General features: G+C 43.1%; 1 protein-coding gene across 3 annotated transcripts in view; it reads left to right on the top strand.

The window, feature by feature from the left end:
* LOC139420760 (transmembrane protein 132E-like) overlaps positions 1-20,090 on the top strand; it is a 367,970-nt gene that overhangs the window by 251,546 nt on the left and 96,334 nt on the right. For 2 of the 3 annotated variants that reach the window (XM_071170969.1, XM_071170970.1), the window contains exon 2: positions 2,518-3,445. In XM_071170969.1, the coding sequence (XP_071027070.1) occupies positions 2,518-3,445 (928 nt within the window). Of the gene's footprint in view, positions 1-1,763; positions 1,946-2,517; positions 3,446-20,090 lie in introns of those variants that run through there. The other variant, XM_071170968.1, reaches the window with a different exon arrangement.

Raw genomic sequence — 20,090 nt, 5'->3', positions numbered from 1 at the left:
GCTAGCTACTCATTGATATCCCCCACCCAACAGATGGGTATCATGTAACGGAGCATGCAACAGGAAGAGAAGCCAATCAATTTGGCCCTTACGTCTAATAGGAAGCCAAAAAGGGGGGGGGGTATCAGGTTTTCTGTTGTAAGCCCCATCTGCGCCCCCATCCACCCCGACCCCACTTTGATACAGCAAAAGTGAGAGGAGGAGCACCCCCAGTGCATTTGGGCCCGTATATCATGCCCCCTCAATCAGCCCGTACATCGGGCTGGAGTACACAGAAGGAGGGAGGGGGAACTAAACAAGAGCAATCCGTTGTGTGCATTATGCGTGTTTAGAAAGGGATGAAGAGACACTCAAGTAGCTAATGTGGTCTCGTAATGGAACTGCGCTGCTCTGCAGAGCTGAGAGTATCATGTCAGACCCCTTAAGAGGTACTTCATTGCCTGGCCCTCAGACTGCCAGAGTCTAACCACACTGCATGAGCACACCATATGGTTCAGACCACTCGGCAGAAAAGTACTCATGTTCCTCAAGCAGTAAACTAATGTAGCAAATGCCTGAAATTAGACCCTCTACATAATGGTATTGACGAGAAGAAGAAAAAAACTGTAGTTTGAATACTGTTCAACCAGTCCAATAAATGTGGAGGAAGAGTTAAAATGTAGTGTCGCCTTGTTAACATCCATAAGCGGAAGTCGAGTCATGGGCTCTCTTTCCATTTCCCCTGAATATCAGAACACTGGTTGTTGGGAACTCGGCAGAGGCTACTCAAGCAGATGCGCAGAAACAGCCGTAGCCCTGTGGAAAATCGGTTACATGACTGACAAGAACTGATAAAAAGTGTTCAAGAACATATATCCCATTACGAGATGAGAATTGTTCTGTTTATGTTCTTGATGTGGAAATAAGTGAAACGGTTCCTGGTGGAATGAACAACAGGCCCCTTCATCTTTTCGACCCCCTGTTGAGCGTGATGCTGAGCGTAGGCTTGGACCACACACACATCCAAGAATTCCTTTCTATTTTATTGTAGGGATTCCAGGCACTTGGGGGACAGAAGTAGTCAATCCCCCACCCCCAACCCTCCCCAGGCATCCTCATTATCTTTCTTGGGGGGCCGTGGCAGAAGAAAAGGGGACAGGCAGAGCTAATTCATCTATGATCTTTACCTAATCCCCCCCCCCCTCTCTCTCTTTCTCCCGTTCACTCTCTTTGCCTGAATGCATTGAAGTAGTACATCCCTCCCCCATTCCCACCCCTCCCGTCCAACACACATAGACACTCATTCTCTCACACACTCTGCCTCACACAAACACGAAAGCCTCTTCCTGAACATGTCCAGTGGGAGAGGATAAATCGAGCTGAACAGTATTTTTTTTTTACGAGTGTGTGTGTGGTGCAATAGTCCTTTGAGGCCTGTGTGTCTTAACGCTGTCTGGGAGCTCAAATGTTGATTATAGACTGAGGCTAGGTGTGGCGAGACAGGGCGGTGTCAAGGCTTTGTCTACAGTATTAAACCCGGGCTTGCGAAGAGGGGTTTGGTCTATCAGGGACAGCTGCCAGATTGGAGCTACATGTGTGGACTGGATTCAAAGAGCTTCTGTGGGTCTATGCTGTGGACCACGACTGCACCAAAGGGAATATAAGCACAAGTTCAAGAACTTCTGTTGATCCCCCACAGCTGTGTGCTGCAGCGCAAGCAAGGGAACCACCAGGAATCTGTTCTAGTACTGCGAATATCTGAGGAGATTTATGAGAGAGTTTTTTTTTTGTTAACTTGGTGACTGCAAACTCTCTACTGATGATTGGATATACTCTTTTGAAGGGCTATTTGAGGACATATACTTTCAATGCCAGGCGATTTGGAATATGGGACTTTTAATCTCTGATTTGGTCTGTCTGGAAAGGCTTTGGCACATTTATTTCATGTTCTTGGTACTACTGATAAGTATGTTACATCAATGCTGTTTCTTTATGACTGTGTCCTATGTCTGAGCAGATTGTATTTTATAGCTTGAGGGTACATGTTTTTATTTGTTCTCTTTTCCCAGTGTTTGTCATTAGATAACACGTTTGAGTGTTTGTTCCCACTTTATTTTGTTCTAAAGTATCTCCCTATTTATCTTTTACATTTTGTCAAATATCTTGTTGTTTTGAAAGCTTGTGTGTTTTGTCCATTCGTTAGCTTCTCTGTCAATATTAAAACTGACTATTGGTGTGTTATTGAACTCGAGGAACAACCGATTGAGTGTGTGGTGTTGAGCTGTTTATCTTGTGAACAGCAGGTACGATAAAATCAGTGTCAGGCAGCTTGTTTACTTATACAACCCGTTTCATTGGACACAATGGGCAATCTGCCTGCAGGCCACTTGACACATACGGTTTCTTTATCAGATAATTGTTGTTATCTGTGGCAGTTTCATGTGAAGAGCAGGTGAAATTTGCAAAATGGTGAAATACATATTGCATTGTAAAGATTCTAACCTTTTACTCTCTCTCTTTCTATCTGTCTGTGTTCAGCATTTGCAGGTAAAGTATCCCCGACTAGCTCAGATGCTCTCCTGAGCTCTTCGGCAGTCACCCCCACCCCTCCGGACATCTACCTGCCCGCCAACTTCAAGCTTTCCAACGCCCAGCTGGCCTTCTTCCTGCGAGAGACCAGGTCCTCGGGCCAAAGCAGCGGTAGCCCCGCCAACAAACACCCTCTCCAGCGTTCCGAGAGCTTTGTGGTCTTCCAGACCAAGGAGTTTCCCTCCGTTAACATAACCTTTGGCCCGTTCACCCAGGACCAGAGCCTATCCAAGGACCTCCTCCAGCCCTCCAGCCCTCTGGACATCCTCGGGCGGCTAACGGTCAACTGGAAGGTCCGGGCCTTCATCGTCCAGTCGAGGGTGTTATCTAGCAACCCCGTGGTCCAGGTGCTCTTCTACATCGCCGGTCGCGACTGGGATGACTTCAAGGTCCAGGACAAGCTGCCCTGCGTCAGGCTCCATGGCTTCCGGGATGTGCGTGAGATCAAGACGTCGTGCCGTCTCCGGGGGAACCTTGCCCAGTGCTTGGCCCAGCTGGAGTTGCCCCCCACCTGGTTCAACACCAATGTGGCCCCCCTGGGACGCAGGAAAAGCTCCAGCGACAGCCTGGAGCTGAGCGGGGAATCCCTCCAGGCCGAGCTGTACTACACCCTCCATGACCCGGACAGCGGCGGGGAGTGCGGCGAGAACTCAGGCCGCAGAGGAGGATCACGGGGCGAGCCTCCCTCTCAACATCCCCTCCTCCGCATTGGTAGCATCAGCCTGTACCATTCCAGCCAGAAGCAGCTGGTGGTGGACAAGCAGCTGGATAAGAACATGTTCCTGAGGTTGCCTGAGAAGTCGCTGAAACCAGGAGAGACCCTCAACATCTTCCTCTACCTGGTGCCCAATTCCACAGTGGAGCTGTTCACCCTCAAGTAAGTGTCTCTTTCTCAATTAATCTTTCCTGGATGCATCACATCTTCTTTCCTAGCCTTCTTCTCAAAATTATTTAGAGGAGAAGGTCAGAGGAAAGGGACCTTGGACCTTCTCCTCCAAAACAGTTGAGGACGCAATGAATTGGAGTGTGTGCTTTCAGAAGGAAATATTGTCAATAGGGCTGGGATTTGCCAGGAACTTCACGATATGTTATTATCACGATACCTAGGTACGATATGTATGCGATTGTCACAATTCTATATGTATTAATACTGTGATTTGCGATTCGATGTTCCATACATATTGCTCACCATATGTCTGCTGCAGAGTGACAAGAGTCAGTCATGAGAAAACAAGTTTTGATCAGTAATGGAAATAAAAGAACTGAAAACAGATTGGCTCCCTATTTAAAAAGAAGATGGAGAACAAGCTTTAAGGATTAAAACTGTAGTTTGTACAGGTACAGCCAACTAGTGCAAAACTAATGTTGTAATATTGTAAAAACTATATGATATATCATCAAAAGTAACTGGGTATCTCTAATGGCCAATGTGTTACTTACTGCCTTACATGTTATTGTGGCAATTACCAAGGTATGTAGTGATATATATATGTATATATATATATATATATATATACAGTGGGGCAAAAAAGTATTTAGTCAGCCACCAATTGTGCAAGTTCTCCCACTTACAAAGATGAGAGAGGCCTGTAATTTTCATCATAGGTACACTTCAACTATGACAGACAAAATGAGAAAAAAAATCCAGAAAATCACATTGTAGGATTTTTGATGATTTTATTTGCAAATTATGGTGGAAAATAAGTATCTGGTCACCTACAAACAAGCAAGATTTCTGGCTCTCACAGACCTGTAACTTCTTCTTTAAGAGGCTCCTCTGTCCTCCACTCGCTTCCTGTATTAATGGCACCTGTTTGAACTTGTTATCAGTTTAAAGACACCTGTCCACAACCTCAAACAGTCACACTCCAAACTCCACTATGGCCAAGACCACAGAGCTGTCAAAGGACACCAGAAACAAAATTGCAGACATGCAACAGGCTGGGAAGACTGAATCTGCAATAGGTAAGCAGCTTGGTTTGAAGAAATCAACTGTGGGAGCAATTATTAGGAAATGGAAGACATACAAGACCACTGATAATCTCCCTCAGTCTGGGGCTCCACGCAAGATCTCACCCCGTGGGGTCAAAATGATCACAAGAATGGTGAGCAAAAATCCCAGAACCACACGGGGGGACCTAGTGAGTGACCTGCAGAGAGCTGGGACCAAAGTAACAAAGCCTACCATCAGTAACACACTACGGCGCCAGGGACTCAAATCCTGCAGTGCCAGACGTGTCCCCCTGCTTAAGCCAGTACATGTCCAGGCCCGTCTGAAGTTTGCTAGAGAGCATTTGGATGATCCAGAAGAAGATTGGGAGAATGTCAGATGAAACCAAAATATAACTTTTTGGTAAAAACTCAACTCGTCGTGTTTGGAGGACAAAGAATGCTGAGTTGCATCCAAAGAACACCATACCTACTGTGAAGCATGGGGGTGGAAAAATCATGCTTTGGGGCTGTTTTTCTGCAAAGGGACCAGGACGACTGATCCGTGTAAAGGAAAGAATGAATGGGGCCATGTATCGTGAGATTTTGAGTGAAAACCTCCTTCCATCAGCAAGGGCATTGAAGATGAAACGTGGCTGGGTCTTTCAGCATGACAATGATCAAACACACGAAGGAGTGGCTTCGTAAGAAGCATTTCAAGGTCCTGGAGTTGCCTAGCCAGTCTCCAGATCTCAACCCCATAGAAAATCTTTGGAGGGAGTTGAAAGTCCGTGTTGCCCAGCAACAGCCCCAAAACATCACTGCTCTAGAGGAGATCTGGATGGAGGAATGGGCCAACATACCAGCAACAGTGTGTGAAAACCTTGTGAAGACTTACAGAAAACGTTTGACCTCTGTCATTGCCAACAAAGGTTATATAACAAAGTATTGAGATAAACTTTTGTTATTGACCAAATACTTATTTTCCACCATAATTTGCAAATAAATTCATAAAAAATCCTACAATGTGATTTTATGGATTTTCTTTCTCATTTTGTCTGTCATAGTTGAAGTGTACCTATGATGAAAATGACAGGCCTCTCTCATCTTTTTAAGTGGGAGAACTTGCACAATTGGTGGCTGACTAAATACTTTTTTTGCCCCACTCTATATACATACATGCAGTGCCAGTCAAAAGTTTGGACACACCTACTCATTCAAGGGTTTTTCTTTATTTTTTACTTTGTTCTACATTGTAGAATAATAGTGAACACACCAAACTACGAAATAACACATATAATTATGTAGTAACAAAAAATGTGTTAAGCAAATCAAAATATATTTTAGATTCTTCTTGGCATTCTCTCAACCAGCTTCACCTGGAATGCTTTTCCAACAGTCTTGAAGGAGTTTCCACATATGCCGAGCACTTGTTGGCTGCTTTTCCTTCACTCTGCGGCCTAATTCATCCCAAAGCATCTCAATTGGGTTGAGGTCGGATGATTGTGTAGGCCAGGTCATCTGATGCAGAATTCCATCACACTCCTTCTTGGTCAAATAGACCTTACACAGCCTGGAGATGTGTTGGATCATTGTCCTGTTGAAAAACAAATGATAGTCCCACTAAGCGCAAACCAGATGGATGGCGTATCGCTGCAGAATGCTGTGGTAGCCATGCTGGTTAATTGTGCCTTGAATTCTAAATAAATCACGACAGTGTCACCAGAAAAGCACCGTCACACCACCTCCTCCATGCTTCACGCTGGAAACTACACATGTGGAGATCATCCTTTCACCTGCGTTGCGTCTCACAAAGAGACGGTTTCTTTTCAGCAATTCAACCTTGAAGGCCCAATTCACGCAGTCTCCTCTGAACAGTTGAGATGTGTCTGTTACTTGAACTCCATGAAGCATTTATTTGGACTGCATTTTCTGAGGTGCAGTTTACTCTGATGAACTTATCCTCTGCAGCAGAGGTAACTCTGGGTCCTTCTTTTCCTGTGGCGGTCCTCATGAGAGCCAGGTTAATCATTGTGCTTGATTGTTTTTGCGACTGCTCTTGAAGAAACTTTCAAAGTTCTTGACATTTTCCCTATTGACTCACCTTCATGTCTTAAAGCAATGATGGACTGTCGTTTCTCTTTGCTTATTTGAGCTGTTCTTGCCATAATATATTTGGTAAAATACCATCTTCTGTATACCACCCCTATCTTGTCACAACACAACTGATTATCTCAGGAGGAAAGAAATTCCACACATTAACTTTTAACGGGGCACACCTGTTAATTGAAATGCATTCCAGGTGACTACATCATTAAGCTGGTTGAGAGAATGCTAAGAGTGTGCAAAGCTGTCATCAAGTCAAAGGGTGGCTACTTTGAAGAATCTGAAATATAAAATGTATTTACATTTGTTCAACCTTTTCACATGTGAGTTCCAAATATCTCTAATGGTCGCCCCAGCGTGAGTTGTTATGTTTGACGCTTTACTGAGCCGGAGAAACTTCTCTCTTCGAGGAGAGCCGCCAGCACATCACTCATGTTTGCACAGATCAAGTATGCATATATTTGTGCAGTCTTCCAAGAATTGGAACATTTTCTTGCTGGCCCTTGCTTTGCCTTCCTTGTTGTTTTCCTTACCAATAATAACTTTGGACATGTGTGCGTTCCTATCAAAGTAAGTTCCTTATTTTCTGTATATCGTGTTGTCGTTTCTACTGTAGGCACATGCTGTATGTATGTATGTAGCGTACTGTATTTACAGTTTTATTGACAAGTACTGGTGACAAATAATGCATTCCGATTATTGCATATATTTTAATGGACACCTATGATAAGCGTTCTAATCAAGGGTTCTAATCACACCGGTTTGATCATATCCGTTTGTTGGTACATGTGACACTTTTTTGGTTACTACATGATTCCATATGTGTTATTTCATAGTATTGATGTCTTTGCTATTATTCTACAATGTAGAAAATAGTAAAAAATAATGAAAAACTCTTGAATGAGTAGGTGTGTCCAACATTTTTACTGGTTCTGTATATTTAAAGAACTTAGTCAACTTTATTCATCTCAGTCCTTTGAAGTGGTGCCCGAATGTATTGAACATAATATTTTTCTTACATAATTGCCGGGAGCTTACGCAATTAAAAGAGAACTGGGAGATCTTCTCTAGAATACTGAACGTCAAGACATTTTTGAAGTGTCTGTTTTTCAATATTCTTTAAGGGAATAAAGCACATCTCTCTATTGAACTCGCCTAGATTTTGAGAACCGGAACACTCCTTTTACCCTGTAAAAGAGAGGCCTAGCTACCTAATTTCCTAGAGCTATCAATTCAACCAGCACAGTGGAGAAATGAGGACTATATCATGTAAAATCTTTTTGAATCTCTCATGTAAGACTCGGCTCCGAGAACATGAGATGAAGATCATTCATCAGCCTCCTGAAAGAGCAGGCATAATGGGTATTAATTGACATCTGTTCAAATTAAATTCCTCATGAGCTGACCCACTTCTTGTCGAATTAGAGCTTAGGGGATACAAGGCATGTCTCCTCTCCCTCATCCCTGTGTTTCTCACTGTTATTCCTCTCCGTCAACATAATGAGAGGGTTAGAGTTCCCAGACAAAATAAAATGATTATTTAAATCCATGAAAGCCTCAAGAAAATTAGCTTTCTTTTTCTACTCTCCTGAAGATGAGGAGAGATGGAGGGGGAGGGGCCCGATATTAAGCGATATCTGAGGCATGACGGCGAAACTCTTCTTAAACACGGCGCTCCCTAATCGTAATGGAAACTCTGACTTCAATTTAGGAATTCACCGTGAATTAATTATGCTTCAATAACTCATTAAGGCGAACAGGAACAGGCAGTGCTAGGATTTACAGTATGCAGGCAGGAATAGTGCATTAGTGTTATCTCCCCAGTTCAATATTAGACTACCACTACTGTGTGTGCATGTGTATGGCTTGAGACCTGACCATTTCTCATAAAACCCAGACTCTGAGGAGGAGAGCCCCAAGCATTTCACTTCTGACCATCACAGCGATTCCAAGAAGATGCTCAGTCCCCAGAGAGATCTATAACCTAATATGTGGATTACTTTGTTCCAAGATGTGTCCTGCCTAATCCCTCTCCCTAATGCTGTTGTTACCGATAGATCAAGAATTTACTAATAACTTGACCTCATCTGTGGCCCGCCCATTCATAACATGTAGGTTTTATAATTATATCCCCTTTAGTGATGAATATGCCAAGAACATTTTATTTTTTTCCTTACACAGTCATAATGTGTACGTTTCGGTTCATCGTTAAAACCTGGAGGAACAAAATGGACGACCAGATTCAAGTTTCAAAGGTTTTCATAATACCTTTCATAATATTCCATATTACCTTGTCTAATATTTCAACCATCATCACGTTATTGTGCAACTTGCAACCTCTGAACTGATTTCTAACTACCATTGTCTTCATGAAATGCAAACTAGGTTTCCTTAGAAACATAACTTTCAAATGTCACCTCTCATTTAATAGTTGACCCTCCTCTTTTCAATTTCAGTGATTATCTAAGAATTATACTTCATTTTTCTTTTGTATCCAGGACACAGTGTTGCATTTCTGTCTCTCTGGGGGGTAGAGTGTAGAAGAATAAAAATAGGTGATAGAGGGGGGAAAAATCCAGAGAGACCCTGAGCCAGGTGACTAAATGGGGCGTGAATGAAACAGTGCTGGAAGCCAATTGTTGAGGTGTCTCCACCTAGAGCCCTGCATTACCGCGGGACTCCCGTGACGGACCCGACAGAGAACTGTGCTGCGCAGCCTGAATGGTTCATGCTCGTGGTGAAAATATTATTTTAGGCCCGCAAAATATTTCATAATGGTCGTGTTGCTGTTTTAAATGCACTGTGAATTGTTATAAAATCACTTTTATATCACATACATCTTGTGTCCCTCTCCTCTCCCCACCTCTAACTGGGGTGCATGTTACACAAATGGCTCACGCAATTGCTTCAAACAGTAGTGGTGGCAAAAACAAGTATCTGATGTGATTTAGTCTGTGGCCACTTGTGATGAATTATAAACCAATTGTCAGCTTGCAGTTCTCACGGGAAAGTAGACTATGTTGTTAATCATTTTCTAAAGGCAATGAAATAATGGCTCATGATTGGGCACTAGTCAGTCTAGCCTATTTGTTGCCTTTCCTTTATCTTACTAACAGTTCGAGTTGAGATGATTTTGGAATTGGAAAGTTCCTAATTCCCCCCATTATTGTATTCAGTCTTGTAGGGACTTTTAGTCTGTGTTGCTTCAAATTAGTTTGTTTACACTGGAATTTGTTTTAATAAAATGACTTTATTCCAAACAGAAAATGTCTTATGAAATCATGCATTCATTGCACAGTATAATGCATAAGATGGTTTTTTTTAAGATGTGTAATTATAACATTGCGGGATTGCAGGCAGGAGCTAGATGAGATCTGGGGGGAGAAGGTGGGATGTCAACGGGCGGCCACGGTACCAAAAAATCTGTCCCGCTCAGACTGCTATCTCCACCTTAAAAATATTATTAAAGATGTCATGAGGAAAGTCTTTATGAATTGAACTCAGCAGAAGTCTACCTCCTCTATCCCTCCCTCCCCTCATCCGAACTCTTGGAAATTCCCATTTTTTCCCCCGGTTCCCATTTTCCCCCCTGATTCCCATTGTAACTTACGTTTATGTGTGTGTGTGTGTGTTGGTGGGGAGGGCTTATTTAGCTAGGCCTTTAAAGTTCTGTTACCATGGAAATAATAAAAATGCAGTGCATGGCAGTATTAATCATACCCAGCGTGTCTCTGTGATGCTTATCATCACCCAGGAAAGCTACAATTAATTACATGCATAGTTTGCGGCATGTGTCTGTTCTGTGTTTTTGATGAGATTGAGGAGTCCGCCTCTTTTGGGTAGTGAATAAACAGATGAGGGAATGAAAACATTTCATTTTGTGGCTCCATTTATGATGCATTGGAATTATTACCATGTACGTATGTTAACATACAGTTTATTTGATGATGACATGACATTTCAATGAACTGTAAGTAAAATGCTGCCTTATACGTACATATTGGCCTTACATGTACACTGTATATATCCAAGTGCCTTAGTAAAAAATGAGAGCCTATGTGAGCTTGATGTGAAAGGTTATAGAGTTACATTAGCTACAGTGACCAGTATGGGGCGGCAGTTAGCCAGCAGTTAGAGCGTTTGGGCCAATAACCGAAAGCTCGCTGGTTCAAATAACCAAGCCGACAAGGTTACCTGCCACAGAAAAATATGTTTATGTTCCCTTGAGCAAGGCACTTAACCCTAATTTGCTCCAGGGGCGCTGTACTACTATGGTTGACCCTGTAAAACAGCACATTTCACTTCACCCATCTGGTGTATATGACAATAAAACACATATTTTTTTCTTTTATTTTTATGCCCTACAGCGTTTTTGTTGCCGCTATATAGGAAAATGGCTACTTCCTGACCCGGGATTCTGTTTTCTGCTGCCCAGTGGCCCTATGCTCTGCCATGTGTCCTCGTCCCAGTCCCTCTAGTCTTGTTCCCATGTCGTTGATGGGTAATGTCAGGCCTGCTCGGTACGGAGTGAGCTGAGCACTGATTGGATGACTCAGGATGAGTGACGTCCTGCCACTAGTGGCTTGTCAGCCCACATCAGATGACATTGAGCCCCGGCGCTTATCAGCGGTCATCTCTGATAGAGGCCAGGAGAGACATGTTTTCCTGTAGCCTCTCAAATCCTCTTCTGCCTTTACTCAGACTTTGTTTGATTGACCCTCTCTAGATTAGGGTTTCCTGTTTATTATCCTCTGTCCCCTCCCCCCGTTTTTTATTCTTTATCTGCTCAATGAGAGAGCTACCTGTAAAGTAGCCACACACTCTCACTCATTCAGTTATTTATGTTCCGTCAAGGAAAAAAAAGGTGTCAAGAATGCCATTTACCATTGCACAATGTGAGTGGATATCTAATCGTATGGGCCTTGGACACATAAAACTTAAAAACAAGATGTATGTGACAGATGTTAAATTAAATGGCCACCGCTTTGAACTTGGTGTTTTAGTGTGGAGGACAGAAGCACATAACTGTTCACATACTACAGCTTTATTTTTATTTTTTATTTTATTTAACCTTTATTAAACCAGGTAAGCTAGTTGAGAACAAGTTCTAATTTAAAACTGCGATCTGGCCAAGATAAAGCATAGCAGTGTGAACAGACAACAACACAGAGTAACACATGGAGTAAACAATAAACAAGTCAATAACACAGTAGGGAAAAAAATAGTCTATATACATTGTGTGCAAAAGGCATGAGGAGGTAGGCGAATAATTACAATTTAGCAGATTAACACTGGAGCGATAAATGATCAGATGGTCATGTGCAGGTAGAGATACTGGTGTGCAAAAGAGCAACTCAGCGAAATGTGAGTTGCTTTGCCCATGTGACCGCTATTTATGCAAGTCAACCTGAGAGTAGACTTATCCCAAACTAAGGTTTTAAGCCTGAGGCAGTTTCTTCCTTGAAGTATTTTTTGCATTTAGTAGTAGACCATCGTGTCTTCTCCTTGGAGAGAAGCATTTTATTCCCTGTTTTTTTCTACAGTGGGGCAAAAAAGTATTTAGTCAGCCACCAATTCAAATCAAAATCAAATCAAATTTATTTATATAGCCCTTCGTACATCAGCTGATATCTCAAAGTGCTGTACAGAAACCCAGCCTAAAACCCCAAACAGCAAGCAATGCAGGTGTAGAAGCACGGTGGCTAGGAAAAACTCCCTAGAAAGGCCAAAACCTAGGAAGAAACCTAGAGAGGAACCAGGCTATGTGGGGTGGCCAGTCCTCTTCTGGCTGTGCCGGGTGGAGATTATAACAGAACATGGCCAAGATGTTCAAATGTTCATAAATGACCAGCATGGTCGAATAATAATAAGGCAGAACAGTTGAAACTGGAGCAGCAGCACGGTCAGGTGGACTGGGGACAGCAAGGAGTCATCATGTCAGGTAGTCCTGGGGCATGGTCCTAGGGCTCAGGTCCTCCGAGAGAGAGAAAGAAAGAGAGAAGGAGAGAATTAGAAAACGCACACTTAGATTCACACACGACACCGAATAGGACAGGAGAAGTACTCCAGATATAACAAACTGACCCTAGCCCCCCGACACATAAACTACTGCAGCATAAATACTGGAGGCTGAGACAGGAGGGGTCAGGAGACACTGTGGCCCCATCCGAGGACACCCCCAGACAGGGCCAAACAGGAAGGATATAACCCCACCCACTTTGCCAAAGCACAGCCCCCACACCACTAGAGGGATATCTTCAACCACCAACTTACCATCCTGAGACAAGGCTGAGTATAGCCCACAAAGACCTCCGCCACGGCACAACCCAAGGGGGGGGGGGGCGCCAACCCAGACAGGATGACCACATCAGTGAATTAAACCACTCAGGTGACGCACCCCTTCCAGGGACGGCATGAGAGAGCCCCAGTAAGCCAGTGACTCAGCCCCTGTAATAGGGTTAGAGGCAGAGAATCCCAGTGGAAAGAGGGGAACCGGCCAGGCAGAGGCAGCAAGGGCGGTTCGTTGCTCCAGAGCCTTTCCGTTCACCTTCCCACTCCTGGGCCAGACTACACTCAATTATACCCACTGAAGAGATGAGTCTTCAGTAAAGACTTAAAGGTTGAGACCGAGTTTGCGTCTCTGACATGGGTAGGCAGACCGTTCCATAAAAATTGAGCTCTATAGGAGAAAGCCCTGCCTCCTGCTGTTTGCTTAGAAATTCTAGGGACAATTGGGAGGCCTGCGTCTTGTGTAGGTATGTACGGCAGGACCAAATCAGAGAGATAGGTAGGAGCAAGCCCATGTAATGCTTTGTAGGTTAGCAGTAAAATCTTGAAATCAGCCCTTGCTTTGACAGGAAGCCAGTGTAGAGAGGCCAGCACTGGAGTAATATGATCAAATTGTTTGGTTCTAGTCAGGATTCTAGCAGCCGTATTTAGCACTAACTGAGGTTTATTTAGTGCTTTATCCGGGTAGCCGGAAAGTAGAGCATTGCAGTAGTCTAACCTAGAAGTGACAAAAGCATGGATTAATTTTTCTGCATAATTTTTGGACAGAAAGTTTCTGATTTTTGCAATGTTACGTAGATGGAAAAAAGCTGTCCTTAAAATGGTCTTGATATGTTCTTCAAAAGAGAGATCAGGGTCCAGAGTAACGCCAAGGTCCTTCACAGTTTTATTTGAGACGACTGTACAACCATTAAGATTAATTGTCAGATTCAACAGAAGATCTCAATTGTGCAAGTTCTCCCACTTAAAAAGATGAGAGAGGCCTGTAATTTTCATCATAGGTACACTTCAGAGGAGGACAGAGGAGCCTCTTAAATAAGAAGTTACAGGTCTGTGAGAGCCAGAAATCTTGCTTGTTTGTAGGTGACCAAATACTTATTTTCCACCATAATTTGCAAATAAATTCATTAAAAATCCTACAATGTGATTTTATGGATTTTCTTTTCTCATTTTGTCTGTCACAGTTGAAGTGTACCTATGATGAAAATTACAGGCCTCTCTCATCTTTTTAAGTGGGAGAACTTGCACAATTGGTGGCTGACTAAATACTTTTTTGCCCCACTGTATATCAGTCCTACCGACCACTCGCCTTTCTAGATGTCAATGTCAACGTTTTCACTGAGTTGCGATGTGCAGAATTTCTTATATTTTCTGTATGACTTAAAGTTTCCATTCTTTTGTTGTACACAAGTGATGTAAGGCAATAGATGTTGAATTTGACTCTTAGCCCCTACCCCCTTGGCATTACTTCAGATCTGAAAGGATTGGACATGTTTAAAGTCATTTGATTATTACTTCACCTTACCTTCTGATAGGCTGGGTGGAATTGTTACCACATTGCTCAAACCTTTTTGTCCCATTTAAGTCTGAAGGAATGCCTAGGGATTAGGGTCTGGGTGTAAATTTTGGCATTTAACAAAAGAGTAAAACCTAGCACAGGCTTTCCATCCTTGGATGATTTGGCTCTCTTGTGGAGCAAAGAATTGTCATTGGTTGACCTCACATGCATATTGTAGGGTTATGGGGGCCACATCTCTACAATCACTGGGTCGAATCATATTCAAGAGTAATTTTTGTGCTCAAATGACCAAGGTCACATTTGTACTTAACTGACATTTTTATTTTCCCCTTCACCTTGCTCTTTCAATTTATTTCTTTATAGGGTGATCACCATAGGTTATTGTCAAGCTCTGGTAATTGAAGGAATGAGATGACATGATTTACAATTGAGTGTGTGTACTTGTGTGTGTGCGTGCCTGTACGTGCATGAGGGAGCATGACTGATGATATCATGGGTAACTTAAGCACAGCCAGAACAATGCAATATATTTAGGCAGTCTATTCGCTCTGAACAGACAAACGTCTATCTCTCCGAGTGGTTTTGCATTACAGAAAATTAGTATTACTCAGTCAATGTACTATATGTCCCATTCTATTACATCTGTTCTATTAGATCTGCAGCAGCGAGTTCCCCCTGGTTGTCCAAGGCGCTTCAAGGGTTTAGACAAGGCACAGATAAGAGCTGTATTTTCTACTGCAGGCCCTCTCTATTTACCTGTCCTCCCTTTCATCTTGTCACAAAACAGGCAGAAATTGGTCAGGTTTTTTGACACCTCACATTTGACAGGCGGAGGCTACCAAGGAAGCCGTCTTCCTGTAATAATGTACACAGTGCAGCCCCAGGGAGTGATTTGGATAGCTGAGATGTTTTCAAAGGGAGTGTTGGAGAAGTTGGACTTTTTCCCACCACTATGTTTGATTGTAATGATGTATGAACTCTGGAGGTGTCTCTTTGACACGGGTAGGTTTGCAAAATAATGGTATATTACTGGAAACATTTGAAACTACTAGAATGTTGGTATCTTTCAAGGATTTTATGTAATCTATCACAAGACATCGAGTGGCCCTTTTGGGTACTTCAGATTATCACATGTGTCTGTAATTATCTCTGGCCCTCTGTGTGGCCTTGTCAAAAATATAAACACAACATGTAAAGTGTTGGTCCCATGTTGAAAGAGCTGAAATAAAATATCCCAGATATTTTCCATACACACAAAAAGCTTATTTCTCTAAATTTTGTTTGTTTACATTCTCGTTAGTGAGCATTTATCATTTGCCAAGATAATCCATCCACCTGATAGATGTGCAGAGATGCAAATGAGTCACCTTTCAGCGGAATTCGCAGTTTTGAATCCAAAATAGGTGACCTACTGTCACACCCTGGCCATAGACAGGCTTTTATTCTCTATTTTGGTTAGACCAGGGTGTGACTAGGGTGGGCATTCTAGTTTCTTTATTTCTGTTTTCTATTTCTTTGTTTTTGGCCGAGTGTCGTTCCCAATCAGAGGCAGCTGTCTATCGTAGTCTCTGATTGGGAATCATACTTAGGCAGCCTTTTTCCCACCTGTGTTTTGTGGGTAGTTAGTTTCTGTTTAGTGTCAGCAGTTGACAGAACTGTTTTTTTTCTTCACTTTGTTAGTTTTTTGAGAAATAAAATATCATGAACACTTACCATGCTGCACTTTGGTCCGATCCTCATTCCGACGAGAGCTGTGACACCTACGTGTAGATCCGATGAAAGAAATGTGGAGCTTTAGATCAGTACTGGCTGAATGTGAACAAGTGGTGCACGTTTGAAACAATACTGACTGTGTCTAAGGGTCAGCCAATCGTTCACATAACAACAGAATGCAGCACGCAACTGAAGAGAGAAGAGACAACCAAAGTGCTAGTTATAGCATCAGTGCGCGAAAGAGGAAAGAGCAGAGAGGGGAATGGCAGTATACCGGCTATAGCAGCGCGCCCCCTGAACGATAACAAAGAGGTGGGTGAGAGGTGATGAAGCGTACTTCATGAGCTGTAACGAAAAAACAACTGGCATTTGGAAAGTTTTTCGGTGAGGGAAAAAGTGTTGTGGAACAAGTATTGATAGCATTGTTAACTTTGGGAAAGGCGTGCCGCTAGCGGGACACCTCAACAATTTCAGAGCACGAAATTCATACTACAGAATTATAAATATTTAACTGTCACCTCAACTTCTTGTTAATCCAGCCGCTTTGTCATATTTCAAAAAGACTTTACGGCGAAAGCACACCATGCAATTATCTGAGGACAGCGCCCCGCATACAAAACCATGAAAAACACATTTCAACCAGGCAGGTGCGAAATAGCGATATAATAAATGCCTTACCTTTGATGATCTTCTTCTGTTGGCACTCCAAAAGGTCCCAGTTTCATCACAAATGGTCCTTTTGTTCGATAATGTCCTTCTTTATATCCATAAAGACTCAGTTTAGCTGGCGCGCTTCAGTCAATAATGTATACAAAATGAATCCCAAACGTTACTAATCAACTTTTCCAAACAAGTCAAACAACATTTATAATCAAACCTTAGGTACCCTAATACATAAATAAACTATAAAATGTAAAACGGAGAATCGTTATTGTCTTTACCGGAAAAAAATACCAAAGAACGCACTCTAATTTACTCGCTTGGAAACACTACAGCCACAATGGGAGCCACCTAGAAAAACTACAATTTCTGGCTCATTTTTCCAAAAACCAGCCTGAAACTCTTTCTAAAGACTGTTGACATCTAGTGGAAGCCCTAGGAACTTCAATCTGGGAGGACTTTGCTTTATAAAAAAAGTGACAGCCATTGAAAATAGTGGTAGGCTGAATTTCTTTGGGGGGTGGGATGGTTTGTCCTCTGGGTTTCACCTGCCATATCAGTTCTGTTATACTCACATACATTATCCAAATCTACCAATTATATGCATATCCTAGCTTCTGGGCCTGAGTAACAGGCAGTTTACTTTGGGCAGGCTTTTCATCTGGACGTCAAAATACTGCCCCCCACATCCCAAACAAGATAATTTGTTTGCTACAGTACTGGATCGAATTATCCGTTAGCTAGCCAGAGAAATGTTGGGCCAATTTAACTGATAAAATAATTGAGTTTATGGTGTGACAATTAGCTGGCTAAAAATAAAATCAAATCAAATGTATTTGTCACATACACATGGTTAGCAGATGTTAATGCGAGTGTAGCGAAATGCTTGTGTTTCTAGTTCCGACAATGCAGTAATAACCAACGAGTAATCTAACCTAACAATTCCAAAACTACTACCTTATACACACAAGTGTAAAGGGATAAAGAATATGTACATAAAAATATATGAATGAGTGATGGTACAGAACGGCATAGGCAAGATGCAGTAGATGGTATCGAATACAGTAAATACATATGAGATGAGTAATGTAGGGTATGTAAACAAAGTGGCATAGTTTAAAGTGGCTAGTGATATATTTTACATCAATTTCCATCAATTCCCATTATTAAAGTGTCTGGAGTTGAGAGTGTGTTGGCAGCAGCCACTCAATGTTAGTGGTGGCTGTTTAACAGTCTGATGGCCTTGAGATAGAAGCTGTTTTTCAGTCTCTCGGTCCCAGCTTTGATGCACCTGTACTGACCTCGCCTTCTGGATGATAGCGGGGTGAACAGGCAGTGGCTCGGGTGGTTGTTGTCCTTGATGATCTTTATGGCCTTCCTGTGACAACAGGTGGTGTAGGTTTCCTGGAAGGCAGGTAGTTTGCCCCCGGTGATGCGTTGTGCAGACCTCACTACCCTCTGGAGAGCCTTACGGTTGAGGGCGGAGCAGTTGCCGTACCAGGCGGTGATACAGCCCGCCAGGATGCTCTCGATTGTGCATCTGTAGAAGTTTGTGTGTTTTTGGTGTGTGTTTTTGGTGACAAGCCAAATTTCTTCAGCCCCCTGAGGTTGAAGAGGCGCTGCTGCGCCTTCTTCACGATGCTGTCTGTGTGGGTGGACCAATTCAGTTTGTCTGTGATGTGTACGCCGAGGAACTTAAAACTTACTACCCTCTCCACTACTGTCCCATCGATGTGGATAGGGGGGTGCTCCCTCTGCTGTTTCCTGAAGTCCACAATCATCTCCATAGTTTTGTTGACGTTGAGTGTGAGGTTATTTTCCTGACACCACACTCCGAGGGCCCTCACCTCCTCCCTGTAGGCCGTCTCGTCGTTGTTGATAATCAAGCCTACCACTGTAGTGTCGTCCGCAAACTTGATGATTGAGTTGGAGGCGTGCGTGGCCACGCAGTTGTGGGTGAACAGGGAGTACAGGAGAGGGCTCAGAACGCACCCTTGTGGGGCCCCAGTGTTGAGGATCAGCGGGGTGGACATGTTGTTACCTACCCTCACCACCTGGGGGCGGCCCGTCAGGAAGTCCAGTACCCAGTTGCACAGGGCGGGGTCGAGACCCAGGGTCTCGAGCTTGATGACGAGTTTAGAGGGTACTATGGTGTTAAATGCTGAGCTGTAGTCGATGAACAGCATTCTCACATAGGTATTCCTCTTGTCCAGATGGGTTAGGGCAGTGTGCAGTGTGGTTGAGATTGCATTGTCTGTGGATCTATTTGGGCGGTAAGCAAATTGGAGTGGGTCTAGGGTGTCAGGTAGGGTGAAGGTGATTAGGTCCTTGACTAGTCTCTCAAAGCACTTCATGATGATGGAAGTGAGTGCTACGGGGCGGTAGTCGTTTAGCTCAGTTATCTTAGCTTTCTTGGGAACAGGAACAATGGTGGCCCTCTTGAAGCATGTGGGAACAGCAGACTGGGATAAGGATTGATTGAATATGTCCGTAAACACACCAGCCAGCTGGTGTGTTTACTCTGAGGACGCGGCCCGGGATGCCGTCTGGGCCTGCAGCCTTGCGAGGGTTAACACGTTTAAATGTTTTACTCATGTCGGCTGCAGTGAAGGAGAGTCCGCATGTTTTGGTTGCGGGCCGTGTCAGTGGCACTGTATTGTCTTCAAAGCGGGCAAAAAAGTTATTTAGTCTGCCTGGGAGCAAGGGAAACTGCTAATAAGGTCAGATAATTAATGTTAGCTAGCTAACACTACAACATCAGGTTAGCAAACTTCAGTAACCTAACCATTCTCTATAGTATTAACTGGTAACGTATAAGACTCCTTGTCGTTCCTCAAGTTATAACGCATTAGTTGCTTACTGGACCCTGGCAATCTGTGTGAAATGTTAACGAACTAACTAACGTACTATCTGTGAACTAATGTTTTCCCTCAACAGTATTTGGTTAATTTTCAGAATTAGGGGAAAATGAGGGATCAAGTGTAGCTGGAGCTGGGCCTGGCTTAAACTGGATGCTACTATAGAGGTGAAAGGAACACCACACACATTCCCTCTTTCTCACTTTTTCAATACAGTGGATAAAAAGGGGTATGCCGGGTGTACTCTCTGCCTGAAAGAGATCAATTATGCCAACAAAGGGTATCATGCTCTGTTGGCACAATGTAGAATAGATGTCCACAGGCAGACAGTGTACAATGTAATCATGTGCAGTGTAGCCCAAATATATTGTTTTGTTGTGTTGAATTTGACAGTAACACGTGAGTGAGGGTGGATTATACAATTTTTTACTCATGAATGTTATTTTTGC

Source organism: Oncorhynchus clarkii, chromosome 12, assembly GCF_045791955.1.
Source record: "Oncorhynchus clarkii lewisi isolate Uvic-CL-2024 chromosome 12, UVic_Ocla_1.0, whole genome shotgun sequence".
In the NCBI taxonomy this organism is placed as follows: domain Eukaryota; kingdom Metazoa; phylum Chordata; class Actinopteri; order Salmoniformes; family Salmonidae; genus Oncorhynchus; species Oncorhynchus clarkii.
This window is presented reverse-complemented; position numbering and strand designations above follow the sequence as displayed.